Source organism: Aspergillus chevalieri, chromosome 6 (genome assembly GCF_016861735.1).
Source record: "Aspergillus chevalieri M1 DNA, chromosome 6, nearly complete sequence".
NCBI classification, from domain to species: Eukaryota; Fungi; Ascomycota; class Eurotiomycetes; order Eurotiales; family Aspergillaceae; genus Aspergillus; species Aspergillus chevalieri.
This window is the reverse complement of record NC_057367.1, coordinates 951,767-979,748: the sequence shown is the minus strand read 5'-3', so window position 1 is coordinate 979,748 and position 27,982 is coordinate 951,767. Positions and strand designations below refer to the sequence as shown.

At 48.6% G+C, this 27,982-nt stretch overlaps 10 protein-coding genes across 10 annotated transcripts; 4 read left to right on the top strand and 6 right to left on the bottom strand.

Moving 5' to 3' along the window:
• Positions 1–28: 28 nt before the first annotated feature.
• Positions 29–1,716, bottom strand: PFA3 (DHHC family palmitoyltransferase; the record flags this gene model as incomplete). The annotated part of the gene is made up of 2 exons (XM_043281509.1): positions 29–1,452; positions 1,518–1,716. The coding sequence occupies 2 exons, from the start codon at positions 1,714–1,716 to the stop codon at positions 29–31; spliced, it is 1,623 nt and encodes a 540-aa protein (XP_043138981.1).
• A 689-nt stretch (positions 1,717–2,405) lies between these two features.
• On the bottom strand, positions 2,406–4,091 carry ACHE_60344S (rhomboid family membrane protein; the record flags this gene model as incomplete). Its single annotated transcript, XM_043281507.1, has 3 exons — positions 2,406–2,468; positions 2,528–3,558; positions 3,614–4,091. The coding sequence occupies 3 exons, from the start codon at positions 4,089–4,091 to the stop codon at positions 2,406–2,408; spliced, it is 1,572 nt and encodes a 523-aa protein (XP_043138980.1).
• Positions 4,092–5,324: 1,233 nt separating this feature from the next.
• ACHE_60343S (serine palmitoyltransferase small subunit family protein) lies at positions 5,325–5,777 on the bottom strand (the record flags this gene model as incomplete). The annotated part of the gene is made up of 1 exon (XM_043281506.1): positions 5,325–5,777. The coding sequence occupies one exon, from the start codon at positions 5,775–5,777 to the stop codon at positions 5,325–5,327; it is 453 nt and encodes a 150-aa protein (XP_043138979.1).
• A 1,203-nt stretch (positions 5,778–6,980) lies between these two features.
• On the top strand, positions 6,981–9,016 carry ACHE_60342A (uncharacterized protein; the record flags this gene model as incomplete). Its single annotated transcript, XM_043281505.1, has 2 exons — positions 6,981–7,877; positions 7,925–9,016. The coding sequence occupies 2 exons, from the start codon at positions 6,981–6,983 to the stop codon at positions 9,014–9,016; spliced, it is 1,989 nt and encodes a 662-aa protein (XP_043138978.1).
• A 1,540-nt stretch (positions 9,017–10,556) lies between these two features.
• On the bottom strand, positions 10,557–14,438 carry pld2 (putative phospholipase D (PLD); the record flags this gene model as incomplete). Its single annotated transcript, XM_043281504.1, has 5 exons — positions 10,557–11,243; positions 11,294–13,554; positions 13,613–13,756; positions 13,808–14,159; positions 14,232–14,438. 5 exons carry the CDS (start codon positions 14,436–14,438, stop codon positions 10,557–10,559), a joined length of 3,651 nt encoding a protein of 1,216 aa, XP_043138977.1.
• A 2,889-nt stretch (positions 14,439–17,327) lies between these two features.
• ACHE_60340A (uncharacterized protein) lies at positions 17,328–18,237 on the top strand (the record flags this gene model as incomplete). Its single annotated transcript, XM_043281503.1, has 2 exons — positions 17,328–17,419; positions 17,496–18,237. The coding sequence occupies 2 exons, from the start codon at positions 17,328–17,330 to the stop codon at positions 18,235–18,237; spliced, it is 834 nt and encodes a 277-aa protein (XP_043138976.1).
• A 596-nt stretch (positions 18,238–18,833) lies between these two features.
• ACHE_60339A (uncharacterized protein) lies at positions 18,834–19,949 on the top strand (the record flags this gene model as incomplete). The annotated part of the gene is made up of 1 exon (XM_043281502.1): positions 18,834–19,949. One exon carries the CDS (start codon positions 18,834–18,836, stop codon positions 19,947–19,949), a length of 1,116 nt encoding a protein of 371 aa, XP_043138975.1.
• Positions 19,950–23,318: 3,369 nt separating this feature from the next.
• Positions 23,319–24,031, bottom strand: ACHE_60338S (uncharacterized protein; the record flags this gene model as incomplete). The annotated part of the gene is made up of 3 exons (XM_043281501.1): positions 23,319–23,494; positions 23,544–23,729; positions 23,785–24,031. 3 exons carry the CDS (start codon positions 24,029–24,031, stop codon positions 23,319–23,321), a joined length of 609 nt encoding a protein of 202 aa, XP_043138974.1.
• A 1,912-nt stretch (positions 24,032–25,943) lies between these two features.
• Positions 25,944–26,441, bottom strand: ACHE_60337S (uncharacterized protein; the record flags this gene model as incomplete). Its single annotated transcript, XM_043281500.1, has 1 exon — positions 25,944–26,441. One exon carries the CDS (start codon positions 26,439–26,441, stop codon positions 25,944–25,946), a length of 498 nt encoding a protein of 165 aa, XP_043138973.1.
• Positions 26,442–27,366: 925 nt separating this feature from the next.
• cyn1 (putative cyanate hydratase) lies at positions 27,367–27,956 on the top strand (the record flags this gene model as incomplete). Its single annotated transcript, XM_043281499.1, has 3 exons — positions 27,367–27,387; positions 27,433–27,884; positions 27,935–27,956. The coding sequence occupies 3 exons, from the start codon at positions 27,367–27,369 to the stop codon at positions 27,954–27,956; spliced, it is 495 nt and encodes a 164-aa protein (XP_043138972.1).
• Between the last annotated feature and the right edge of the window lie 26 nt (positions 27,957–27,982).

The following is a 27,982-nucleotide window of genomic DNA, read 5'->3' as shown; positions in this document are numbered from 1 at the left end:
AACATAAAATATAGATGAAATGTAATAATCAATCCCAATCCCGCCATTCGTCAGACGCACTATTACTCTGCCGATATCGTTTCGGCGCTGTTTTCGGCCGCCTGGCACCACCACCACCAGGTACATTATTGCTATCCCGATTCAGCAGATGATGGTCCTCCTCCTCAACGTCATCTTCATAGTCGCTGTCCCCCGGTCTCGGGCGCGGTGACATAGGAGCCAGCGTCTTCATCGAGACACCCGTAGCAGGCCGTTCAGGCTCTTCTGGCATTGTTCCACTTCTACCCAGCCACCCCTGGCTATTGTTCATGTTCCGCAGATACAGATCCCGTTGGTATTTTTGCTGCTCAACCTGGTCTTGTTCGCGCTGCTGGCGGATGCGGTCGCGGGCTTCGAGGAATTTGGGGCTTGGTTCCCAGTGCCAGCCATCGCCGGTGGTGTTGCATACTGGTACGGGCCAAAGAAGAGGCCGGTCACCGAAGAGATGGAGGAGGTTTCGCCGCCAGCCTAGGTCGAATGCTCTTGGTACTTTCTCGCTGTCCTCTTCGTTCAGGTACTCCTGGTAGCGATCGTTTTCACGCTGTCGTTCAAGGTCGGCGTAGGAACGGGTTAGAGCCTGTTGCGCAGGTGAGAGGTTGTCCATCGGAACCCCAGTAGATCCGGAATAGATCGACGGGTCTGGCGTTTGTTCCTCTCCCTCCTCCGGCCGGGTTACGCCCGGAATCGCATTCGCGTGCGCATCGAGGATCTGGTGCCCGTAATCTTGTAGACGATGACCAAGACCCTCAGGGCCAAGTCCAGACTCATGGCTATGATGATTCGGACTAGCACCTAGTACATGCTCGTACCGATGACGATCCAGTGCCTTTCGCAGAGGAGACACATACCGCGTCTTTTCCAGACACTCAATAGTCGTCATACCCCGGACCGCCAAACTAATATGCCACCCCGTAAACCCCGTCAACACAAGCCCAATAACACCACCCAGAATCGCCAGCAAAATCACATTCACCGGCAAGATAGCCTCCATATTCTGCGTATCCCCAAAAACCTCCGACCAAGTCCACGCCACCGCAACCGCGAAATCCACCCAACAGAACAACGATGTATAAATCAAAAACAGCAGAAACGCCTTGTAATTATACAACCCAACACAAGTCGCCAACCACGGACAATGGTGGTCCATCTTCAAAACGCACCGCTTGCACGTAGAGCAGTGATGTGCGCGATCCGGCTTCGGGGTCTGGCATTTCTTGCAGAATCGCGATGAGCCCGTCGAACTAACCGTGTACGCCGTATACTCGGGGAGCTCGGTAACAGGCAAGGCACTATATTCATGTCGTCCGCGAGAATTATTCGTCAGGGTCGATCCGGGGTTCGTGAAAACGGCAACTGAATACGATGCGTTAAGGCAGATGTAGAGGAGGATCCCGAGAAGCGAAGTCGGCGCGCCTATGCCCAACGGCCGCATTAGCATACCCCATCACCCTGCCAATTATCGAACGAACGAAACTCACCAATCCACCGATTCGACGACGGCCTAAACCCAATACTTGCCTCGACATAAACCGCCCATGTTGTCAAGCTATACACAAACGCCAATGGGAACGATGACAGCGCCGCACAGCAGTACCGTTCACATCGCAGCGCCCAGGCTTTAGGACGGCGTTTGGGCAACGAAGGGGACGATGGCGGAGACCCGGCTAATGTCGCCATCGTGGATGAGCAGGAAAAAAAATTATCGAATTGTTCTTGGATGAGAGACAAATGACTAGTTAGATTCAATTAAACGTGGATCGTGGGCATCGCGACGGGGGAGAGTTGCATTTCCGGCGAAGGCGTGTTGGGCAACGGAGGAGAGCGGTTGGATTGTAGCGTGGATTTCGGAGGCGGCTGGTTGAGTCGAGTTGTGAAGGAAGCCGTTATTGAAGCCGCGTAATAGCCCAAGTCGATAAAAACAACTGCAAATGAGGCAGCGGCGAAACGAAGAGGATTGGCAAAGATGAAGCCGGAGTGAGCATCGCATGTCGATAGGGCTGTGCAGGCGGAGCCTGTACCGTCATTACGTGCACCGCCTAGTGATCATCGCTGCAACGTGTAAAATACGGTAAAATGGTACAGAAATAGCATGGCACAGCCACTGCTTACTAAGCCTTCTATAGAACTACAGTACTCTTCTGGCAAGAAATAGGACTGTAGATATGGAAAATAGACAAAATATAGTAAATAGATAAAAGACAACAATGGGATATCTCAAAAAAAATTCCACCACTGATATCTCATCCAACGCCGCCAAAATGCCCTATCTCGACTCGTAGCATCAAAATGTGCAAAGATTTCATGATGAAACTATCCAAATCGACAGATTGCAAAATTCAAAAGATATAAAAAGTAGAAAATTTTGTTTAATTGCTCGTCGTAGTTGTCTTGAAATTCAACTGGTCCTGTTCACACCAGTTCTTAACCGGCTATAGAAAATACAAGTCAGTAGCAGTTCAAGCCATACCAGTATGTAAGAGGCACTCACCAGACAACTCAACCGGTAGCACCAGTCGCAATTCGACTTGGGGTATTTGTAAAAGTTGACAATCAACAAGATGAATCCAATCAGCACCGCAACCAGAGCACCAGCTCGCACCAACCACCACGCCCACCATAGTGGCTTGCGGCCCTTGAAGAAGTTGATCGGATTCATCGATGAGTGCTGGTCATTCAACCCTCGCCGACCCTTGAGGTAATCAACAAAGCTAGGACCAGGGGTGGTGGCCTTGTTGTCATCCGGACCAGCTCCGGCACCACCGCTCATGGCGACGTACGGGTTGCGGGCCAGACCTATACGTTCGCGGAGGGCATTAGGTGATCTCATGACGCAAAGTCCAAGAGCAAGACCCATGATGAAACCACCAATGTGGGAGAAGTTATCCAATCCGGGAAGCAGTCCCAGGACGAAAGAGATACCCACACCCAGGATCATGATGACCAGTTCGACGAATGGCGATGGGCGGTCTTTCCAGTTGTACAACAGATCCAAGATGAACAGGGCCAGAATACCGAAGAGAGCACCAGAGCAACCAGTCGAAACGTTGGCTTGACCCGCGTAGTTTCCACCCAGTACGAAACCAAAGATACCACTAGCAAGGTAGACCAGACCATACCGCCACCAACCGATGGTTCGCTCCATGTCCACTCCCATCGTCAATTGTACAATCATGTTGAAACCAATGTGGATGAATCCTCCATGCAGAAAGATTGGAATAATAAATCGGTACCATTGGTCGGGTTCTGGCTTATCATCGAGAGACCCTCCGGGAACGGGATTGGGGACTCCGTTAAAGCCGCACATTTGAGACAATGAGCACTGGTTGCTGGAATCCATCGAATCGGCGACTGTGCTGTTGGGGCAATTCCAGGCGATGGTTGTGTCGGAATTCTGCACACCGTCGATATTCTTCATGCATGGTGCGTACCGCGCTCCCATATAGATCTGGACATACGGCGAGGGACCGATCATCGGGTTAAATGAGGGTTTGGTTTCGATGGGCGATCCTGTGAATTGGGCTATACATCGCCGATTAGTTCAGTACACTGATGCTTTGATTCCAGTCGCACATACCATTCTTAACCAACTCCACGATAAACACCACAATCTGAATTATTGTTAGGAGATACGTCACCCATGGCAGCTTCTTCTTGAAGAACCCCTTCTTCTTCCTCCCCCTCTCCGGATCGATTGGTACTTCCATCATCTCAGGCGATGGGGGGTAATGGGTGGGTTGTCGCATCCATTCCGGCGGTGGGCCATTTGCATAATGACCTTGTTCGTGTTCATTCAGCGGGATATTCTCAGAATAGTAATCGTGTTCATTTGTTCGTGCAGCAGCAGGATATGCGCTGGGATCTGAAGCCAGTGTCTGGTGACTATGCTCGGGATGCCGGAGGTCGCTGTCGGAGGTCTCGAAAGGGGACACATGCGAGGCATGCGAGGCCGGGGTTGCTGCGTTTCGTCTGAAGGAGTCGTGGTCTGCGGCTAAATCATCGTATCTGGGAGGATTCCCGTAGTAATTCGAGCTGTAGTAGTCGTTGACTGCCATTGTGTTAGGCAGTCCGAAGCGACAGGGGTAACTTTTTTTTTTTTTTTTGCTGTGTCTGTTTGCTCCGTCGGTCGATGGGGAGAGGATGGCGAGCCGGAGAAGGACTAGACGTTGTGTTGTTTCCTCAGGATAGGTTCGACAGTAAATGAAGAGTGTATCTCGATAGCAAAAGTACTTGTTGTTAATGGATGCAGGCAATAATGGCCCACGTTCGGTCGCAGGAGAGAGAAGATGAAACTAGTGAAGGTCTCCTAGAATTTGGGCCGACCAAGGATCGTTCAGGAACACCGCCCGAACCGAGGGGAAAGAACGAAAATATCTGATGCTCAACCAAAGGAGAAAAAGCAGAAAATGTGATGGTGAATATAAGTACATAAACACAAGTCATACAACAACAAAGAAAAACAACGTGGTTGGCCTCAGTTAATGTTGCTGACTGATGGTCGGTTTATTTTTGGCGCTGCGCGCGCGGCTCTTGCGCGTTTTGGAGAATGCAAAAAACATAGGGCAGAGAACAGCCACGATGGCATCCACTGGGCAGCAATCTACCTGTCTTAACCGCTGCTCTCCACACCGTACTTTACGATGTTTCACCGGGAGACAGTGTCGCTGTCCCTCTAGTTCGCATACGGAACAGGTCGAAAAGAGCAACATCACCGACGCATGGATGTGAAGTTTACAGGATGCTACTCATATACGAAACGGATAAGTCAGTCTTTCTGGATCGCCATGCCATTAAATATTACAGTTAACGACTTGATTTTGACATACTCCATCCGGCGAAGAGTCGCCCTGTACAGCTGGTAGTATGCGGGCATTAAGCAATAATCGAAACAAGACAACAGAGAAAAGGCAACAGAACATAATACACAAGATCTCTGTCCGGTCCGTACCCAGAAAAAAACCCCCTCGAGCAGAAAAAAGAAAAAAAAAAACTTGAAGAAAACATTCACAACACGAGTCCCGTATGCATGCCCATGCTGCAATTAAAAGAAATAAAGTCCTTTCTCGTTCAGTTCATTATATTTGTGAGCGACATCAGGTCGCTAATAAGCGTCATGGAAAACACCAAAATCGAAAACCAACGCCGTATAAACTCCGTTCGAGCATCGAATGACAGTCTGACACTGTATTAGTTTGTCATCCTAGAGACAGTGGGGTTGACCTTGCTCACCAGGTCTGACCTCATGGTTTACGTACAAAAGAATCCAGGTGCATTCCGGCCGACAGTGGTTAAGAAGTCGGGCTTGAGAACGCCGGCGATGTGGCACCGGCACGCGTCTCGAGAATGCCCAGAACGGCCCCCATCTCCTCGCCGCTGTGGCCCGTCAACAACCACACGAGACGACTGAGCTTGTTGTATAGCAATGCAGGAAAGTAGAGGAGTAATGCCCAAAGAAGAAGAGTCATGAACACCATGACAAAGGTGTTGGCGGCCAATTTCTCGCCTGGCGTCAGGACGTAGATCCCGAAAGTCACTTCGTACCGGTAGTATTCCAGATGGACGCGATCGATGGCGCGACCCAACACGCCTCGACGGGGCTGTGATGTGGAAGATGTGTTGGTGGTAGTCGACATGGTCGAGGAATATTTATTGATCAGTTCGTCGACAGCAGCTGGCGCGTGGGAGGAGATGTGCGTAGAGGTCGAGGGGGTATAGAAGGACTGCATTTCGGTGGTGGCCATTCTCCAGGCGGTATTTCCGTTCGCTTCCTTCCTTCTCTTTCCTGTTTGTCTTCGTTTGCTGGCTGTCCTTCTCTTTCTGTTCTAGTTCCAGCTGTCAAGGTCGCAGTTTCCCCTGGTCGGATAATACGAAAGTCGCGAGGAAGTCGCGCTGGAATGAGGATGACCAGTGGTGGTTAGCAGTAGATGCTCCGAGGACTTTTTAAATGAAGTCAGCTGTGGTCAAGTCTGATTCCTAGCTTTCCCAAGCAAAAGACCTGTGCAGCTTTGTCGGATCGTGAACGACAACGGCAAGGGAGCGAGACCGCAATGAAAACAGAGACAAAAGAAAGAGAAGGAGAAAAAAAAGGCAAAAGACGACCGCTGAATCGGAGAAAACGCAGCAAAATTAGGAAATTAGACCAAAGTAGCTATACAGAATGCGCTCAGAAGGCAGGACTAGTAGGAAGAGGAAAAGTTGGAGAGGAAAAGGGGAAATCAAGAAAAAAGGAAGTTCGGCACTGCGCGGATGGAGACCAGGCAAGTCACCGTCACATCGGCATTTGACCGGTTCAAACCTGGAAGAACAAGTCCCATCAATGCGCACTGTTGTGACATGATATTATTGTCATTCTGAATCTGAGTTTGACATTCATACTACTGATTGATATCGATGTGCCAACCGCCGCTCAATCGAGTATGTATCAACAGGGCTGACCGTGGTCGAGTCTTGAATCATGTTTCTTCCCTACTGCGGAAGGACACCCGGCGGACACCACCACATACAGGGGCACTTGGGAATATATTTCTGGTTAATAGAAGGTCTGTGGATAAGGATATATCCATAGGTCACATAAGACTGTATTTGATATGGTTGTGATACTCATCGAGTCCTGGTCATGTGATCTGGTATAACTCCATATACTCCGGATTGATTGCTCAGGCTCAGCTATCAACATATGTACCGGAACTTCCAGACAATTGAATGCTTCATTCTGGTGCTCGCCTCTCTCCAGTCCTCTCCAGTGTACTCAGAGTACCCCGTACCAAGTACTCCTACAAATACTAATCTGGCGATCGGTGATGTCATATCATGTGCACGCGTGGCCCGTCCCGCATCGAGGCTGTGAGGCTCTCTACCGTGTCTGTCTCTCTCTCCTGACCTGCATCTCCCCCAGTTTTCTTTCCAATCGAATTCCCATATTCTAAAGAGATCACATCATTACCATGACCGACACTGAAGACCCTCTCATTGCGGCCCTGCCGCCGGCCACCGATTATCTCACTTATCTCACCATCCTCGAATACCAACTGACCCCCGCTCGACTACCCACCCTCCATAAACTTCTCCAAGATGAGACCTTGACCACCAATATCGGCTGGGATTTGGTCCAGTTGCTCCTGCCCATGCTGCCACAATCCTCCGAATGTCTGCAAGATATCGCCCGTCTGGGGAATCCGAGAGAAGTCATCCTGCGTGTTTCAGATGCTTTGATGAAACTGCAGCCGGATGACGAAGATGAGGAGGAAGATATTGGGGATACTGGGGAAGGGAGTAGCGTGCAGGAAACACAAGAGATGGATGGTAGTCTTCCACGGCATATCTTGAAGTTCAACTGTCTCATGGCCATGCTATCGGTACTCCATCGTCGCATCCAAACAAAGTCCCCGAGCCGCTTCATCGCTACGTCCCTTCAGGCCGCACTGGAAGCCTATACCCTGATGCCAACGAACGAGACCACAATCGCACTGCTGGAGTTCTTCAGAGACGTCGCCCCTTCGAAGAGGCCCGCGCCCCCGCCGAGAGCAGCTAGCGAATCCAGCATCTTGCGAGTTTCAGAGGCATCTGCCCCCGATCCCGAAGCTGAAGCACAGTCGACTGCGCCTTCGAGCAATGACGAAACTATACTTGTGAGGAAGTTCTTGCAATTTGGTCTGATCGAATTGCTCAAGTCATATCTCTTGAGTTTCTCGAGTCCTATGGACTCAGGCATGTCGTGGGCCATTAGGTTGCAAGAAAAGCTACGTCCGAACTTGTGTATACCGGGGAGAGAGTCGCAGACAGACGTATACACTTCTACAAAGCATCTCAAAGAAAGAGATTTGATTATGGCAAAGATCACTGTAGGTCACTCAATGTTTCCCGTTGAAATCTCCTGCTGACTTCACAGGCTCTGTCTCGAGACTTTGGTTTAGATGACAAGCAACTTCTTGCGATTGTTTCTCAACCGTCCGAAAGCCATCCTCCACCGCTAGACTTTGACGAACCCCCAAAGAACCCCGAAGACATCCCGCTTGAGAGACACGGCTCGTTGTTGCTGTTGGCTGCGCGGGCCGCGGTGGCAGAGCTGTTTTCGTCAGGACAGGTCACGCCGATTGCGGTTTTCCCTGACCTGGCTCAACTGTTCTCAAACTTTGTTGGGGGTTTCAAGACTCCAGATGAGGTGGCATTCGGGCAACCGCAGCCCCTTCTGGACTCCTTACTGACATTGACGGTGTTCTCCATGGAGAATGCCATTGGGGAGCCATCCTCTGAGACGGAGTTCAACAACTTCGTTCTGGAGCTTACGGCCTGTACAGCGCGCCAAAACTACAGCACACTCCGACAGATACCATCCACCATCATCCACAGCCATCCATCCGAAGTGACTCGCTTCAAATTGATCCGAAAGGTCCTAGAGGACGATACCTTACTAACCGCCAAAGACAGCGCTATCGGATGGCTCAAAGACGAAATCTTGGCCACCACAGAGCAAACTCCTGAGTCCAGCATCTTCCAGGACTCACACTACTTCTCCGTCCTCTTCCCCCTTCTCTTCAACTCCACTCATCTCTTCCTCGACGTCTCCTCCGAAATTGTCGCCTCCTGGATCAAATTCTCCCAAACGCTCACGCCATCCATCCACGCCGCCCTAGGCCTTTACTACGTCATCGTCTCCTCCCCGAAACTCCGCGAACGCCTCCAACTCGAAAAGACATATCTCTCCTTCCGCAATCGATTCCTGGAACCCCTCAAATCCCTCTGCCATGCCTTCGAGGCCGATTTGATGGACCACGGCGGCGAGGGACGCATTCAATCTGCTGTAGGCGAGGATATGGTTGAGGTTGGGATGGCACGCTCTGTGGGAGTTGTCTCGCATACACTGGAGCAAGTTGAGGATACCGTCGGGGATGCGTTTGTGCTTTCTGATAAGGAGTTGCAGGAGCCGAATGCGGATGATATTGCGAGGGTTGATGCTATCCAGAAGGAAACTGCACCATAAATAGTGACCTCTTGTATATATGGAGTTATTGAGATACCGTATTTGTTTGGTTAATGCCACTTTATTGCATCTAACATCCCGACGTACAACCGCCTTGGCCATCTCCTACAGAAACCTTGCCATCCAATCTAAATAGAAAAAAGAACGATACATGTTATCATTAGGTACCAGACATCCCTTTTGTAAAGGAAAACATAACATAACCCAGTAAAAGCAATTATAAATGAAAAGCAGCAAGAAAAACCAAAGCCAACGACCACAGACAATAGAACTGACACCCCCCCTATAGTACAAACAACCGCCAGCAGTCTTTGTTTTTCTTTTCATGTAGTTGCTCCCGGGTATGGTTCGTACGAAGATAAACTCAACCCAGCTCAATCACTCCATTCCATCCAACCAATGTATCTCCATGGTTGTAGTTGTGAAGTTGACCAGGTAGCAGGGTCAAGTAGGGTTATCATGTCACATCGTAGCCGGAGAAGAAGGACGAATCGAGGCAGGGCGAGAGATTGTCCGGGGGCCGAGTATATAGAGAGTTCATCGTCAAGAAGAAAAAGGCAGACTATGGTGCGAGATCTCAAGTGCCGGCGGGGGATATTCTTGTCAGGTCGTAGGATTTATCGAGCTGCGGATTCAGCTGACGAGATCCGTTTACATGATAACGCAGCCACCGCCGGGGGAAGCTATAGATATCATTAGCGTCTTTTCTGAAAGGCAGCGGAAAGGGAGGAAGGCTAACCCTTGACAACGGCAGAGTTCTTAGCAATAGTCATGGGAGACATTGTAAGAGTGGGGTAGATTGGTTAAGCGCAGAGCTTGAGGTATAGTAGTAGTAGAGTGGGTCGAAACGCGGAAGATTTGAGTGCGTTGGATGGAGAGAGAAGGTCGAGTTGAGGGGAGTCGTGGGAGATTTATATCGACTCGAGCAGGTAGAGAATGGGACGAGACACAATAGTAAGGGGCCTTCAATTGAATGTACGTATACTAACCTTATATAAAGTACGGCATTTTGTCTGCAGACATGCAGAGGCCATATCCAGTTAGTATAGAACAATATGAATGTGCAGATATTCATGCGTTGGTATTGTTCTTGACATGTGGGTCATTGATTTGAATGCCCTAGAACTTTGACCGTCGGCACTGACAAGGGATTATCTTCAGAAGCTGTTAAAGGCCAAGGGTAATGGCCTTTTGCTGGTGGAAACTATTTAAAAGGACCACATTGTTCCGTCAATAACTTTTAAGAGGCTCAGAAACATCCCAAATTTGGACTGCACTTCTCGTAAGTATTATATCTCATCCATTTCAAATTCAATTCTGAAAAATATTTGGCAATAGAATAATTGACCCATGGTCAGTGAGTGGAACAGATCGGCATGATAATCATCTGCAGTCACCCACTTGATATTGTTCTCGAGAACAATATCATACCATATCAAGAGGTTCCGGGGAAAAGTAATAACAATGTCCAAATAGACGTAATGCATTTCCAAGATGTCAAAAAATATATACATCAATAGATATCATAAAATATGCAAAATCAAGTATAAATCGGCTCCGTCACCTCGTTAAGCGTCAATCCCTCCTTTGCAACATCCTCCTGAATCAAAAACATTAACGGCATCTCAACTAATGTTCCCTTCACTTGGCTGAGCAGTTCCTTGACCTGCTTCGCGCCCTCAGGACCAGGCGGGAAGTTGTCCCGCACCACATGGCCGTACCTATACCTAGCTGGTGCTGCATCCTTTGCTTCTCCATAGGCCTGCTTATCCGCCTTGTGGAAGTAGTACCCGTAGAATTCCTTGTAGGTTGCCCAATCGCGAACCGTGTCGTCGGGTACGGCATGGAAGACCTTTCGGAAGACTTCAGTATTTGTCCGTGCGCGGGTGTTCCAGACGCTGTAGAGTGGATCGGCCAACGGATCGGCGACGAGTTGGCTTTCGGGTGAGTCGAAGTCGACATTGTTGGGGACACCGATAGGTTCGTAGTTGGCGTCTGGGCACTGGGGATCTTGGGGCGGAAGGAGGCCAAGGTGCTTGCGGAATAGTTGTCGTCGCAGGGATGCGGCAAAGCGGCTCGCGGTCCATGGCTTGCCGTTCATCGTGGATGGAATCGGGGTGTAGTCTTCGATGATGACGGCAATCTCTGAGTCGTGGTCTCCCAATTGGGATCTGTCGTTGATGTTGGCGGATCCGCAGATGACGATTCTGTCATCAGCAATCATGACCTACTGCTGTTAGTGATTATTCAAGGGATGAGAGGCAATAAAGGCCATACCTTGGAATGAACATATAGTTCCTCAGTGACGAATGCATCAATCTCAGCCTCAGCAGGACCGTCCCAAGGCACCTTGCGGATATCTTCTCCATTCAGCATATAGCATGAGCTCACGCTATCCCACTGACCAGGCTTGCCAGGCACTTGCTGAGCAGCATTCTGATACTGCTGGAATGGAGCTGATGGATCAAACGCACTCCGAGGAGCACTCGGACCATAACCCCCTGGTCCACCAGTTCTCACATCCTGCTCTTTCCGCGCCTCTTCGTAATTAACACCGCTTCTCTGCTCAGCGATTGCCAACTGACCACTGAGGTTAATGCGGTCGTAGTTACGAAGGTTGTAGAACCGGATGTATTCCATCGGGTTATAACCCTCCTTGGCAATCAGCTCCATAATGCTGTTTCCTCCACGGTTGATGGAGTTGTACTGGAACTCCATGATGGCACGGGTGCCCAAGGTGGACTCGTCGCTCAAGTCTCCCGCAAAGCAGGGCACGCATGGGATCACAACGATAATCTTGTATTTCTGGCCCGCGCGAGCTGCACGCAGAATGCGCTCCACGATCGCAGCACCGATCTTGTTTTTGACTGGCTTCTGAGAGTCGCCTGTGGCGGTGATGAAGAACTGGTTCTCGATGTAAACACAATGCTCACTGTTGCGGATAATAGCAGCATAGGCGTCGGCAATCGAGTGCTCCGTGTCGCTACCGTGACTCCATTTGGAACAGCTGCGCACAATCTGGCAAGACATGTTGCCCCGGGCCTGTGCCTGCGGTCGTCCAAAAGTGGTGAGACGGTCCTGGTATTGATGGATCTGGCCGGCCAATTGACCACGGAGGTTGTTGCTATACTGCATCAGATCGTCCTTCTTGAAACGACGAGGGAGAGCGAGGCCTCTATCAAGATCACCAACACCGCGGGTACCTTCATGATCCTCAACACAACGTGTCTGGTATTGAGAACCTTCCTGGGTCGGCGGAGGCGGGAAGTAAGGTGCTTGGCCCTGTTGACCCTGTTTCTGACTTTGCTGGCTCTGTTGAACTTGGGGCTGGTTGGGTTTATTAGGGGGAGGACCAGGTGGCGGTGGTGGGAACGACTGTCCAGTGTACGTGTATTGCTGTGAAGTACTCTGGGGTTCGTATGCTTGGTAGCTCGGCGGCGGCGATTGATGGCTTGGAGCGGGGCTGCCCGAATTTTGAGGCGGGGGAGTATTTGAAGCGCCGTCTGGTCGGTAGGGTTTATATTCTGTGTGCTGCTGCTGCCATTGTGGTTTTTCATGGGGCAGTTGCGGTTGCTGCGGCTGCCATTGTGTCTGTGGCTGCGCCTGTTGTTTCATATCAGGCGATGCTTGCAGCTCTGGCAGTTGCGGTGACTGATGCTGGGAGTTCTGCTGTGCTTGTTGCTGCCACTGAGGTTGCGACTGCGCTGGTTGTTGCCATTGAGATTGAGCTTGGCTTTGTGGCTGCGGCTGAGGCCGTTGTGGTGATTGTTGCCAGTGAGGGTGCTGTGGAGAAGGTTGTTGTTGCTGCGCCTGCGCCTGCTGCCATTGTGGTTGAGCTTGCTGTTGTGGCTGCTGGGGTTGCTGAGGTTGTGATGACTGTGGTTGCTGCTGGCCAACCCCAGGCTGCTGAGACTGGCTACCCTGACTGACAGCGGAGCTCGGACGTCCATACAACGCCAGTCGCGAGTACCTCTGCTCCTTACGAACTTCATACTTCGCATCATAGATGAAGTTCCAGCGCTCCACAAAGTGCCTTCGCAGGTCCTCGACAACCTGTCCGTGCAAGCTCAGAGCCACATCAGACCATCCCATGCGAGAGGCAGACTTCCGGTCCAATTGGTTCTGCTCCCAGTGCGAGACGTCCTGGAAGTCGAGGACTCGGGCGTTGTTGTAGTCCTGGCCAGGGAAGACGATCTCGTTCAGGTCTGCAGGATGGACGTCGGAGATGCTGTGCTGGTTGGTGTCCCAGCGTCCGAAGCACAGGTCCAGGCCGCCCATGAATGCCACTCGGCCGTCGATCAAGCAGAGCTTCTCGTGGTGTGCCCAGTAGAGAATGACATCGTCGTTCATGCCGTATATACCCTTGATTGCCTCCCCAGGCATCCTAGCCAACGAGGCAGCATCGAGAGAGAAGTTTTGGAGGGACGATGTTATCGAAGCAGTGAGTTCTTGGGCGTCAGGAAGGTGGTCGGGATGACGGAAAACTGCGATGTTGGGGTGGAGGTTTTCCAGATGGTGCTTTGTGTGGGAGGAGGACACTAGGGAGCGACATTAGCATTCCGTGCTGTTCTCTGATGTTGTGACAGGGGATCATACAAGTCAAGGCCTGGGTCACCTCCTTGTACACGATGATATTCACGCGCACCCCACGCTGCGCGGCAGCCTGAAGCATCCGATCGAGTCGATACTGTTCGTTCTTCGCAGGTGGGCGTCGTAGGTACAATTCTGGTGATAGCCACCCTAATCGTAGTTAGCATACTTCATATGTTGGTGCAATGGGATGGAACCCACAGTCCAGAATCCAAATCGACTCCCTCGCATTCTCCAACGCCTTGGACACAGCATAAAAGTAACTGCACCCATCAACATACCACTTCACGTCATTCCCCTGCCGTGCCGGAGCAAAGCTTCCAAACCGATAATCCGTGTCTGGTTTTTGCTGTCCATATTCGGCGTACGCCTGTGGATCGAGCGCGGTTCCGAGACGCTGGGCGAAGTCACTGCCGAAATCTGCCACGGTGCCTTGGAGCTTTCCCAGCAGACCGGAAACTTTATCCTGCTTGGGAGGCTTGCCTTGGGACTGAGGGTTTTGGTACGGGGCATTGGGGGGTTGTTGACCTTGGTTCGTAGACGGATATTGTTGCTGAGCCGCAGATAAGATAAAAAGGTTAGCGGGGTTCTTCATAGGTGTCTTCTTGGGAGTTCAACAACGTACCCCGTAATCACCAGGGTTATAACTCTGCTGCTGGTTATTACCTGTCTGTTGAAGCTGAGCCGGAGAACCCTGATGGCTCTTGTATGTGGCCTTCAGCTTCTTGAAGGTATCTCCGACTAGACCTCTAGCGCTCTCGCCTGCCCCGCTTCGAGAACCGTCTTGCGGGTAATAATGGCCATAAGCCAGGGGATCCTCTCGCTGCGACATATTGCTGTAGAGGCGTGTAGTATCAAGGCTGGTCAGGGTTGTTTATTTCGATAAATCTAACGACAAGAGGAGGGGGAAACAATCGGAGAATGAGAGCGCCTTTTGAGGAGACAGAGACACTCGTGCCCCGCTATCACAGGCTGCCACATTCCGGCCTTATGGATGGCAGTGGCTGAGAGAGTCCTAGTACATGTACGTGGTCTATCGATTTAGTCAATCAGAAACCTGAGGAGGGGCATCTGCGGTGGCGGTGCTGATCTGAATTCCCCTTTGGGCATGATTGACTCGACGTCTTCACTGCTCAGCATACGAGGTGTTATACGCTATTATCAAGACAGCTAGTTATAGTTATATAGAATTCAATAGCCAATGTTACACTCTGACAATTTGTGTTTACCAAATGGCTGCCAGTTTCGGCCTCAGACGACGCCATTTTCGGCTGTCAGTTTGTAGCATGTGATCCATGCCTTTCACCACGGCCAATTACGGTGTATTGACGCTGCGAGAAAGGAGAAAATACAGCTGGATAGAGAAAGAAAAAGATATACTATACAGAAACCACCTTCCTTTAAAGAAGATAATTGGACCCAGACTCCTTGTTTCAGGGCCCCACTGCGGGCGTTCCTATCCTTCTCGGTCTTTTGACAAAGGCTCACCTTTTGCTTCACCATCACGGCTGCAGTCGCCGTTCCGTGAGGGCGCGCCGAAAATGGCCTCATGGCACTGTATTAGAGCCCACGACGCCATGGCGCCCACTCTTTTATTGTGGCCTCTTCCTATGTTTGTCCCTCAATTTTCCAGTCCTCCTGCCATCTTCCTATCTCTCATTTATATTATCATTCTGGGTTCCTGTATTTACAAGCTTCTTTTTCCATATACCAGTTTACACATTATTGCATGAACAAGAAGAAGCTCACTCACTGCTTTATACTTGCTCTTTAGCATTGCCGTGTCTTTGTCTCGCTTTCAACACTCTCCATCTCCATATAACTAAAACCAGTGTTCGTTCGTTATCTAATTCCGTCGAATCCAAGCGATGAAACACCCACGGTCTTGACTGAATAGACATCTGGGAAATAACTGTGGCGTGGATAACGTCACAAGTAGCGGTACCGACTCAGATGAACAGCGTGACGCTGTTTATGAGACGGATTTGACGGAGCCGGACGATACCCCAGGCCCATGGAAACGTTTTCGGGCGGATGAAAGCCACCCCACTTTGGAAATCAGGAGAACCTGATGACGCGGGAGAATTCTACGACGACCCACTTAATGATACTGGGATTGACCTGTTCAAGATCCTGGAAGATTTTGATAAGGCAGAAGGAACAATCTTGCGGTGAGAGCGAGTTAAAACCTGCTGGAAACAGCCTGTTATTCTAGTGGTGGTCGGAACTAGTTTCGGGGTGCTGAAGTCAGACTAGACTAACCTTGACTGAATCTTTAGGAGGCATACAAGCGCTATGCTGACTGCTGAGCTTGGAAAAGAAAGGTTGGAGCTCTCGGATTCTGAACTTTGAGGTGAAGTAAACACTGGAAAATCAAATATAACTAGTTTAAGGATGGGAACTAGTTCTCTCACATAATGCCTGAGACAGTCTTTCCTGAAGCTCTACTTCATTTGCCAATGATTCAATTCGTTCTCTCTCATATGCCATAAGCCTTTCTAGTTGTTGTTGAGATTGAAAATTAGCCATTGCGGTCTGTTGCTGGGGAAGTAGTTAATCTGTTAATGTATGTGTCACAACCTGGCTTCTCTCGTATTGTACCTAGGGTTCTAGTTAGTTGTATTCCAAGACAGGACACTTACCCTAAGTGTCTTCCAAGTAATCATATGCTCAATGCCCCTTCGGGTCTGGTTTGAAGGGCACACAGTGGCCATCTACTTCCACTTGTGCTCGTCGAATCTGATCTTTCAACCCCCAGCCGCGCCTGCGGATAAGCAGGACTGCTTCTGTTTTTTTCCCCGCATCAAACTGGACCACATTGTCATTGGCCCATTCAATGACCACCTTCGCTGCGCCTTGCAGTTTGTCGCAGACTTCTCTAACAGAATATCCTGGTGCGAGCAGGCCTATATCATCTGCAAAAGAGAGAAATTGGACGCCGATCACTCTCCTCTCAATCATACCAAACACACAACTGAGGTAGATGATGAACAGAATGTGTGATACTGGTGAGCCCTGTGGCACCCCTGAGTTGATTGGATGTGCTGGACATGTGTGTTGTCGATTTGCAGTTGAACCCATCGGTCAGCTAGGAAATATTGCTCTTATCCAACTTACTAACTACTCAACAGCTACTCACTATCTTCACGCTACACTATATAAAAAAACGTTCTTCTTGACGCTCCCGAGTGTATTACAAATGCGATATACTCAATGAGCAAGCCTCTTAGTACCCTTATTAAAGCGGCGGCGTCCAGAGGAAATCCACGGTCATTCTAGGAAAAAAAAAAAAAAAAGGACGTATAGATACATATAAACCACTGGTGAGCCTCATGTCAGCCTAGGGAATGGCATACTTGGGGCCAACATGGAGATGGGGATAAGATTGTTGTCTAAATAGGGAGCTCTAAACCGCTTTCGGTAACTGATATACAATAGGTGCTTTTGAGTTAATTGCAAGGCTAACAACCAGGTTGACAGATTGGTTGCAATTTGAGGGTAATAGGGTTTTGTATAGTTATATTTATGAGTCGCTTTACTAGACCACGACTTTAAGAAACTTGTATAATTGACCTTCTTGATACTCGAGAAGACAGGAAAACAGACAGCCATAACAGAATAAAAATAAGGACCTTTATATCTCATTTCCTTGCATTCAACACCGCTGATCATCATTTTTCAATTGACATTCCTGTTTTCCGTTCAAATTACGAAAGCCACCATGCAACCAATCACATTCCTCAGGTTATGCCTTGGTCTTCTTCTCTCGATATTCTTCCTGGCATCACTCGTCCAGAGCTCGCCCCTTCCACAGTATGTTGCAAGCCCTAATTCTAAACTCCTACCCGTCTCGAGACCCATCAAAGTACCTTGTTAATTCAAAATGAAGGGATATTTCCAGCTCCTCTGGAGCATTGGAAATAAGAGGGAAGACTAGAGATCTTTTCAAGGGTGTATTCAGCAAGAAGCCCAAGAAGGGACAGTGCACGAACACTCAGAAAGAACTCCAAAGCAATAGCCAGACTAGTTCTTCGAATCTAGAAAACCTCTGGAAAACCGTCTCTGAAAATAAACGAGCTGCAACAGGACATGTACAGAAACACACATTGGACCCGAATACCGCCCAGAGATTCGCTACAACTGAGTTCTTTGGCTGCACTATTGTCACCGTCATGGATGGGCGCAACGTTTTCCTTGGCCACTTTGCTGAAGAGAACCACTGCGGCAAACTGCTGACCGACCCAGCCACTGTCGAAGATGTTATAATTTTTAAAATGGAAGATTACTTCAGAGAAGGATCTTGGTCGAGTGAGTCCATGGCATACATCTTGTACAAACCACAGGGTGGCAGAGGCCAGACAGCGACTGGATTGGAAATGCTCAAGGCGGAGATGGTCCGAGGCGGCTTGAGGGAGGACAACATTCAGCTCAAGCCATATGCAGCTGTTGGGGGTGCGATGGCGGATACTTCCGGGCCCAAGGGCAAGGTCCTGGTGGACTGGACCAAAAAACAGGGAGGAGGAAATCACTTGGCATACTACGCAGAGTCCGACACGCCTGTGTATCAACAGGACTTTGATGCGCAAGGGAATCCCTGTGCGGGTGCTGCTGAGGAAGAGTGTGAGACCTGAGGAGTTGTTTCTTGTTTTCTTAGGATGGAGTATGAAGTATGGATTGTTTACCGCTTTCCTTTTCGGTTGTATATAGAGCGTATAGAGCCCTTAACCATGTCTGTTATGATTTATCACGAAATACAGCCATTATTAAGACATCCCTAAAGGAGTGTCAATTGAAGAGAAAAAAAAGGTCAAAATAGAAATAATCAAAATATAATCTGCATTATGTGTAGATGAAGGCCGGACCAGGTGCTAAAACAAATCCGCCTCGCTCAGCCTTGGATCGGCAGTTTGAGAAGTACTTAACCTTGGCTCTTCAGCAGCGACCATTCCATCAACAACCATTCCATCAACGTCCACTCCATCAACGTCCACTCCATCAACGTCCACTCCATCAACGTCCACTCCATCAACGACTCTTGAAAAACAAACAAGAAAGAACTATGGACTTAAACAGTACCAGAAAACGTTTTCTCCGCAAGTTCAAAAGTCTGAGCCTTTATCGCCGAAAAAAATCGCCCAGTCCCCACACTCCGTTATGTGACCTGCCATTAGAATTAGTCGAACTAGTGGCCTTCTCGTTGCACCCAGCTGATTTGGGGGCTTTACGAATGGCATGCAAAGCCCTCTATGGAAAAGTGTCTTCTGTGTTTTGGAGGGCCTCATTGCAAAGCATCAGGACTGATCTGTCCTGTGCCAATCTGGGGAAGTTAGAGACGATCTCAAGGGACGCTCAACTACGGCATTATGTGAAACATATGGCTTTTGCAGGTTTTGATGAGTGCCTTGAAAATCTTGGAGAAGGTTACAAATGGGGTTCACATCGCCATCAATCTGGCCATCTCGTCAATCTCCAGGAACACCCCGCTGTGAAACGACTGACAGACATCCTCTGCCAGCTGGCCAACTGCAAGTCATTCGAGATCTATGCTGTTCTCACTAAGGTCAGAGATCAGTCAGATAATGACAATTTTAGACCAACAGACTCAATCACAACACTCCTGGATGTTGTTGCAAGGGCCCATCTTCCTGTCACTGCGCTTGTAGTCAATTTCATGGACATATCTAACTATGCTCCAGACCCTCAGCGACTGCAAGTTTCAGACAAGGAGCAATTCATTGCAATTGGGCAGCACCTTGAAGAGCTGAAGTTGGTATATGAACTTGATGATGATATTGTCCGTGATTGGACATTTAATATTCTCCTTCACACCCCCAATCTTCGCATGCTGCATCTCAAGGGCCTAGGTCTGAGTGGCGGCACAGAACTTATTCATCGTCTTGCATCAGCAGGTCCCCCATGGTTACAATTGCAGGAACTTCATCTAAAATGTATCCCAGCGTCAATTGAGGACCTAATGGTCCTACTCCAGAGATGCCGACATAGCCTCCAGGTTCTCAAAATAGATATTATGCGAATGTATGCCAATGTTGGGGATGTAAAACAAATGCTGAGGACTCTTAGCGACAGCTTTCCAGCATTGGTGTCAGTCTCCTTTGATAGTTTTACACTTGGTGTGATCCGGAGGGATTATTTCATCCACTTTCCTGTTGTTGCCGAGAATCCTTTTGTCGATGAGTTACAGGGCACAAAATTTGAGTTCGCAACCAATAATACGCGTGGGTGGCAAAGGGTTTTTCGTGTGGCTTACTCAGGTCCAAGGATGGACGTTGCTTTGGATATCCTCGCGAGGACAGTGGATGGCGCTCCTGCTAGCATATCCTAGTATAGAAGAAAGAGACAATGAAAGGACAACAAGGAGAAATATCACCACCAGCGTTGTTGATTCGCCTTCCAGCCTGTATTAGGGCATTTGACAAGGGCAAGTTGGTGTTCAAGTCTTTTTTCATTCTAGAGTTTGAGTTTTCAGCCAAATCCCTTTTGGTTCTTAGCTTTTTTATGTATAAGGTATTCAAGACTTAGCAAGATTGGTATTATAGTTGTGACTCCCCTTTATTTGACAAAAACTATTAATGTGGCAAACGATGCCATGCGCGCAATTAGGCAAACTGTGGCTTATAGATGTCATATACATGTATAAGGAAGTGCTGGGAGGAGTGAAGCAGGCCACTGAGCTGGAGGATGTATCAGCTAAACAGCATAATGGGAGCAATGATCAGCCACTTAGTATAGAAAGCTATCTCACTTGGGTAAAGCCAAAATGTTTATCACATGATTCTGTAAAGGCCAAACCTAAGTTCTTTTCTGCTGGTGCTTGCACAGCAGCTTGACAATACCATAATGTCCATTCCTGGCAGCCCATGATAGTGGCGTCCAACTGTAACTGTCCTTCAAATCCGGGCGCCTCGCATGTCTAAGGAGTGTACTTGCTGCTTCACTCCAAAGTATGCTGTGGAATGTAGGGCTGTTATTTGCTTTGCACTATAATATCTATGGTTGAAGCAATCTTTGGAAGCCATCAGAGCCTGACTCAAGGCAGATACCTTTGCGTCACTCTCAAGAAGATCCAGGCTTAACTGATCTAGTTTTGTCACAGCTGCACAGGCATGATGCCCCCAATTTTGCGCTGCATAATCATAAAGTAGATTTTGTTGTAGTCATGCTTCAATTTCCTCATTGGTCAGACAAGGACCACTTTTGAAGGTGTTGAATGAAATATATGTAATGCAAGTCATTGTGAAGTTCGATTCCGCATCAGGGAACCAATATTTCTTCCTTGCCTCAAAAGTAGTCCTGTCTCATGTAGTGGACTAAACGGATGAAGTTGCTTTTTTCATCAACCATGACCAATCCAGCACATACTGAAACCATGTCTTCAACCTGTGGAATGTTCTCTTTGTCAAGCTCTGGTGCTCCTTGTTCCACTGCAAGCGCGTGCTGAAGTTCTGAAATAGTAAGCTGTCTCTTGGCGCGGTGATCCACAACAAAACGCCCCTGTGATGAATCAAGCCCGCTACCTGGATAATCATGGCTAAAATCCTCTTGTTTTTGCGCTATAATATGACACAGGTGTTGTCTACACCTGCTAGCCCTCAAGCCAGAGCCAATCAACTCAACCTCACACCTCAACAAGTGTTGAACTTTCCGCTTGTCCTATCATTTGAACAAACCAATTATAATTGTAGTTATTGTATTGATCGGGCGTAGAAATAGACATTCCAGACCACTCTTATGGTGCATATGGAGACAAGTAGAGCGTCTTGGTTGGAAGAGAAGCAAGGGCATCTTGTAGACCAAGTTAAAATATTTAATAATTTTCATAAAATGGTGAGACCGTTGTAGAAACATAATCAAGACATCTATCTAGTGCGGCCTTGTGGAGTGTTAATCTGCCTTATTCTTGAGGGTCGTGCTCCAGTATACTTGGATTGAGCCCTGGTTTCGACCTGGAAATCGGTCTGAAAATAACCTTGTCACCGCCGACCAAGGTCGTCTCTCATCCCTTCTTAGTTTCAGCAGAAGGTCCACCTCTTCATGGGACCATGGCATACCCCTTCCTAGAGCTACCATGGAGCTCACTGCAATCAGGTGGGTAGTCAAGCAGCTTGATCTGATCTAGGAATGTAACATGGTAGCGCGCCTTCCAACAACCAAGGAAGAAATTGCAAACGTTCATTAAGCGGTAGAGACAGGAAGTGTGAATGAAGCGCTGAAAATGAATCTTCCCCTGCAGTAGATGTAGCAAGACCTTGAACCTGTTTGAATGATTGTTCATGTGATTGCGCGGCTTTCACTTTTTGCCGCCATGTGAGGTATCAAGAGGGCTCTTAGAAGAAGAAATGTCATCCTTGGGACCTGCACTAGCGGTACAGGCGCTACAATCATCTCATCAATTTTTGACGATGAAGTCCCCAACCATGTCTTCAATGCCACGTTGCGAGTGAGGCCTGCCAGCCTTAGAATTAAAGGACTCGTCGCAGACATCTTCTCACACACCTGGGCCCGCACAATTGCTGATAAGATCAGCAAGACCTTCAACAGTCGTGTGGACATATTTGTCAACTGCGCTAGTGACCCAAATCCTGGCGTTATTGGCGAGATGGATACTGATGAGGTTCAGTGGAGCTTGCTCAGCAACATACAGACACCAGTTATGATTGTCGAAGAGTTTGTTCGCCAGCATTACTTTGTACTGAACAGTCGCATCATTTATATTTCATCCATCCGGTCGCGCCAGCCATGGAGCAAACAGCTCATGTACGCCGCAGGCAAGTCAGCTGGTGAGTCGCTATGTCGGACATGGGCACAAACCTTTGGCAGGAAGGAGGAGAGATATTCATTCATGGAGGGGACCACAGCCAATGCTGTGACAGTCAGCTTGACTGAGACAGATGCCGTGGTCAACTGCAGATTGCATAAGCAATGAAAGAGTTTAAGGATGAATCCTTCCCTTCGCAGAGCATACCGCGTTTTGGACAACCTGATGATGTGGCAGATGTTGTCAGACTCCTTTGCAGTTCAGATGCAAGGTGGATCACAGGATGTGTCGTTAGTGCTAGTGGAGGTGGCATTAAAATTGGGAATCAGTGATTCAGTGGTGGACAGAGAGAGCGAAGTCCTGGGCTTAGAAGTCTATGTACACTAGCGGATCACGAAAAATCCCTCAAACGAGCTTCCAATCAGGATAGCTAGGGTGCAATAACACAATGTAAAGTAACTAGGTTAAATTCTGAGAAAGATTTCATACTTTTGCCCTGGGGCTGTATCAGGGCAAGCAGGGAAAAGTCATTGAATGACCAAAAAAAAAAATATGATTACTTGAAATGTACATACTGTGATACCTAGATGCCTATTGCTTTTTCTACCCTCTTCTCTCCTCAAGCACGCTCTCCTGACCAACCCACCATTCCTTTCCGGCCAACTTATGCAAGATTTTCTCATTCCTTACTTCACATTCTGTTGTATACTGGATGCAGCTTGCCGGAAGCTCAATACTTGACATTCCGTCATGCCATTCAGACAGTTAAAGCAGTCGAGGAATTTGCGACTGCTGCTGTGAAAGGACCCCAAGCCTTCTGTATTGGAAGCTTTCAGTAGTGATCACCTCGTCCATTGCATCCTCATCTTCATAGCTTGAGGCGGCCTCACCTTTAGATCTCTCAACAGCCGTTTCCTCAAACTGATTATTTTCAGCTCAAGATTCACCTCCAACGTTCAGTGTGTTATCCAAGACACCCACTGAAGGTGACTGAGAGGTCTGCACGTATGAATTGCCACATACTGGTGTCATTCTAGCACTGCTCTGGCGGCTAGTACCTAAAGCCTCAATGTGATCTTCAGGCAAGCCCAGACTAGTGGTCACTGGAGGGTCTATCGCATATTACTAAAATGTAACAAGCCGCTGGTGAACCATGCCTACCTGGATACCCTTGCTCTGTTCCAACCTGTTCTAAGTTTGAATAACTGGCGGTCTCCATCGCTGGAAACACCTGCTGATGCGACTGCTCCTGTGTGACTTCGTCCACTTCGACAGCCGGTCCATGGTGCACGATTTCACGACCATCACTGTCATTGGTCTGAAATTGTGTCCGCTCTGCCACTGAGTCTACATGTCCAAAATTAGTAAGCTATGAGGCGTGTCCACTGTAGGTCGAACATACCAACTGTTGAGGGGGCGTTCTGGCTCGAAAATACATCCTTGGCGTTCTTGTCCTGGTGGCCACGGGCGTCGTTTGTCCCTGGGCCCTTCTCAGACACTATCGAGCTGTTCTCTACCGGATAAGTCTCCTCAATCTCGATATCAAATTCATTGCGAACTGCTGTTGTACTCCCACTGGAGGAGACCCTCAGATCTTGAGACTGTTGGGAGGTTCCTGGCGTACCATTCCGGGTGGGAATGTTCGCCATCGTAGGGGCACATGGTCTAGGTGGAATGGGACTATTTGGGGGTGAAAGGCGTGCTCAAGCTGAAGGGACTTGGCACGGCTTCCAATGAGAGCTAGAAAAGGCATGTGAGCGCGGTTTAGGTGGAGAAGGTTGATAGCAGAAGTTGATATTCTCAAGGCTGATATTCATTGTTTAAAACGAACTTTAAGAGAATCAAAAATGAGAAGTAGAAAACGAAAAGAGAAGCGATTATGGTATGGGAAGGGTTGATAATCTCAGACGGAAAGATAGGATTTTATAGCCCAAAGCACAAACATCATGCAATAGACCAGGCACAGTGGCACACAGCCCAGACCACAAAATCCGTCGACCCGCATGCTGATCGATGGAAAATAAAAACAGTGACCCAGCCATTTACATCCATAATCACAAGTTCACCCCAGTACAGCCCTATCGATAAGGGGAAATCCAACATAGAGTACACAATCAAACAACGCAGGATCCGCCGGGCACATAATTGCTTCTGAGAGTCAGCCCAAGTCGAGCTGCTAGGAGTAAGAATGGCTCCGAACATCGCAGAATTGCAACAGAATATGTCAGCACGATGAACCTCGAATGTAACTAATCAGGCGTATCAGTTTCCCACTTGAGGGGATCTGAAAACGCACCAAACGGGCCATCAATTCTAGGCTTTGGCCGGGTGACGCAACAGGAATTCCCAAAGGCCTGCTGTCAGGAAGAGCGGCAAAAACGCGGCATTTTGCCATTGGTGTTCAGATCCGGCTACTTTTGCAGAGGTAACACTTGTCGACGCTGGATGATTCGGAGCAAGCACCTGCCGCCTAGCTGGACACAACCATGAGCCGGCCAGCAGGATTCCTTTGAGTGGCGTCCCTCCAGGTCATAACGCGATGACCGCGGGATCATATCATGTCATTCAGTAATATCAGTGGTTCGTACCATGGAGGTCGTTTATGGATGCCTGGTGATTTCACAGGTGCATGTCGACAGTGAAGAGACGGAGGCAGAGCGGTCCTTGTTGTTGTGCAGTCATCTCCGAGGGTGGAGATGGTGGGAATGGGAGTGGTCTGATCCGGTGCGCATGATGGGGGGGGCCGGAGGCGGCATTGGCGAGGGAAGTAAAGGAAATGAGAAGAAGTGGCCGTCAAGCGACGCACCAGCGGTCTTATATAGTCGGCGGACGACGTGAAGGCGGAGACAGGCGGCAGTTCCCCTCATAGTGTAGCGTGTGAGGCTAATCCCAATTGGGCCCACACTAAACCGCATTTGGTGCGCGAGACACCGACGCTAAACCTGAATAGGGGAATTGCCGAAAACGGCTACGGTCTGGTAAATGCCGATTGTACGGGCTCGGAATAGTAGATAATAACAAACTGAATTCCTATCTAAACTATTGTAGCCATCAACGAGAATATCGAATCTGGAGAGCAAAGAAGAAGAGGAATCTAGCTACAGGAAGAAAGGGGTTTTATCCATGGGCTGTGTGACCGCGCTAAGTGCTTTCTTCGTTTGCTTGCTCAGATGGCGGCGTTTGTCGATATCAGCCACCGAGCGGAAGCGTTAAAGCGTACACTTATTGATGTTCTTGGTGGCTAAAATTAAATAGCTTCTTCTCATACATTATCCTTTCCATTTTCATTCTTATAGTCTCCTGAATTTAGTGTGATAATGAAGTGATATCCTCGAATGCTTACCAAGCTCAATTGTGTGCCAACAGTTGCTAACTTGGACTTGAAGACGTCTACCACTAAACGAAACTATACCAACAACAACAACAGCAGCAGCAGCAAGTAAGCGGGAAGAGCTTTAAATTCCAAACACAAGCCAGCACTTCCAAAAGGACCCAAAGTGTTGAATCATCGGTAATGCATTATTCTAGAATGCACTTGATCCATTTTTTCCTGACACCATTCTAGGTAATCAGCGCTCTTCCATCAGCAGACCACCGCATCATAACCATGGTGTCGCAGAGCGTAGTAGTAACACTACTAGTATCTCTATACCGAGGCAGAAGCTGAAAATCTGCTCTGAAGTTCAGGGTTTCCACGACTCGTCCGGGTATCTTCTCGGAAGCGATGCCGTCGTATTCGATTCCATATATCTCTTGAAATCTTTGCTTCCACTCCAGGGCGCTGGAAAAGCTGTTGATTTCTTCCTCCAACGTCACCAACCCGACATCAGTCGAGACGCGCCCGCCTTCAGTGAAGACGCTCCTCGCCCCTCTGGCTTGGAAGACCGGGGCCCGGGTGTTATAGACTTGCTCTTGGAGAGGCTCTAGCAGACAAACCTTGCTGTTAAGTTTATTCTCCCTTGTCTTCAGGGAAGTCATTTGGCTTCTTGAATTGGCACTTTGGGTCTCGAAGAAATCCTTGGACGAGATATCTGTCTGGGAGCTGATTTCGGCTTTCATTGCGGCGTAATCTTTTTTTAATGGCGCTAACCATCTTTCAATGAGGAAAGCTCACGTTGTTGCTGCTGTGGTTTTGAAATAGCCCGCTCCATCCTGTCAGGCCTTGACAGGTCAATCTCGCTGCCGAACATGCTCGAGTTGATATCGTATTTCATGGTTCTGAGTGTGCTTTAATCAATAGTCTTTGATGGTTTGGAGTTTGAGTATGGTTTCCTCTATTGCAATGAGCAAGGCACCAGTGTTTTCAATCTTAGTAGGTGTCATTATGAGCCGTCTGGGAAGAAAATGAAGACCTAGAAGGCAGCAAGATTACTGCTCTGCCCAGGGAGAAGCACTATAGGTTTGTATTCTTCGAATTGGGAGAGTTGGTATTAATAGCGATGAAAAATAATCAGAAATGACAGAGTCGTCAATGCCAAGAAAAAGACTAGGGCATCACAATTTGTAGGATAGAAGGTTAAGGAGGAAGTAAGGGTTGATACATGAACCTCGGCACTGCGAATGAATCATTCTAGAGCGAAGAGTGAATGAGTAATGGCATAGTATGACTGTAGCTCTCGAGTATCGGTCAATTCAGGACTTATTCCGCTATACAAGCAGTGAGGAGAGTGAATGGAGAAGAATTATTTAGGAATAACCTGTTAATCAATTTTAGTTAATTAATCCAAAACATGATATCAATTGCCAGGACTAATGGTAATGTAACCGTATCATCTCCTCATGATCTGCAGCTGTCAGTAGTCTCCGGTATCTCCGAGTAGGACTGTCATGGTAAGTACGATACGATACTTGTACAACGGCTCCAACGGCTTTATATCAACATGACATCTCTCCAGATTGAACCTATATAAAGCAATTCGGGATCCCATTCACTATCTCATTCTCCAGAAATCAGGTGTACCATACTTGTGCTCAATCCGTCGTCATGTCCCTCGCAACTCTCGATGTAAGTCTTCTCCTGTTCATACTCCTACTCCACAGATATAGCTAGAACTCGCGTCAGACATCGCAACACCCCTCCCTCCCTACCGCATCCATAACCCTCTTCAACGCTAAAGCCAGCAAAAAGCTCACCTTTGAGCAAATTGGCCACCATCTCAACCGCTCCGAAGTAGCCGCCGCCGCCATCTTCTACGGTCAGGCCAAAGCCTCTTCCGAAGACATCCACAACCTGTCCTCTCTCCTTGAGATCCCAAAACCGTTGCTTGAAGAACAGCTGGGTGGCTTTCCGGACCGGGGTAGATCCGTGGAGATGCCACCCCGGGAGCCGTTGATCTATCGATTGTATGAGATCGTGCAGAACTATGGGTATGCGTATAAGGCGGTTTTGAATGAGAAGTTTGGGGATGGAATTATGAGTGCAGTTTCGTTTTCGACGAAGGTGGAGAAGGAGACGGATGAGGGGGGAAATGATTGGGCTGTTATTACGTTGAGGGGGAAGTGGTATGTTTGCTGACTGATTGATGGATTGTTCCAGGGCTAACGTGGTATAGGTTGCCATTCTCGAGATTCTAAGCTTGGATGAATATGGTGTGACTCGG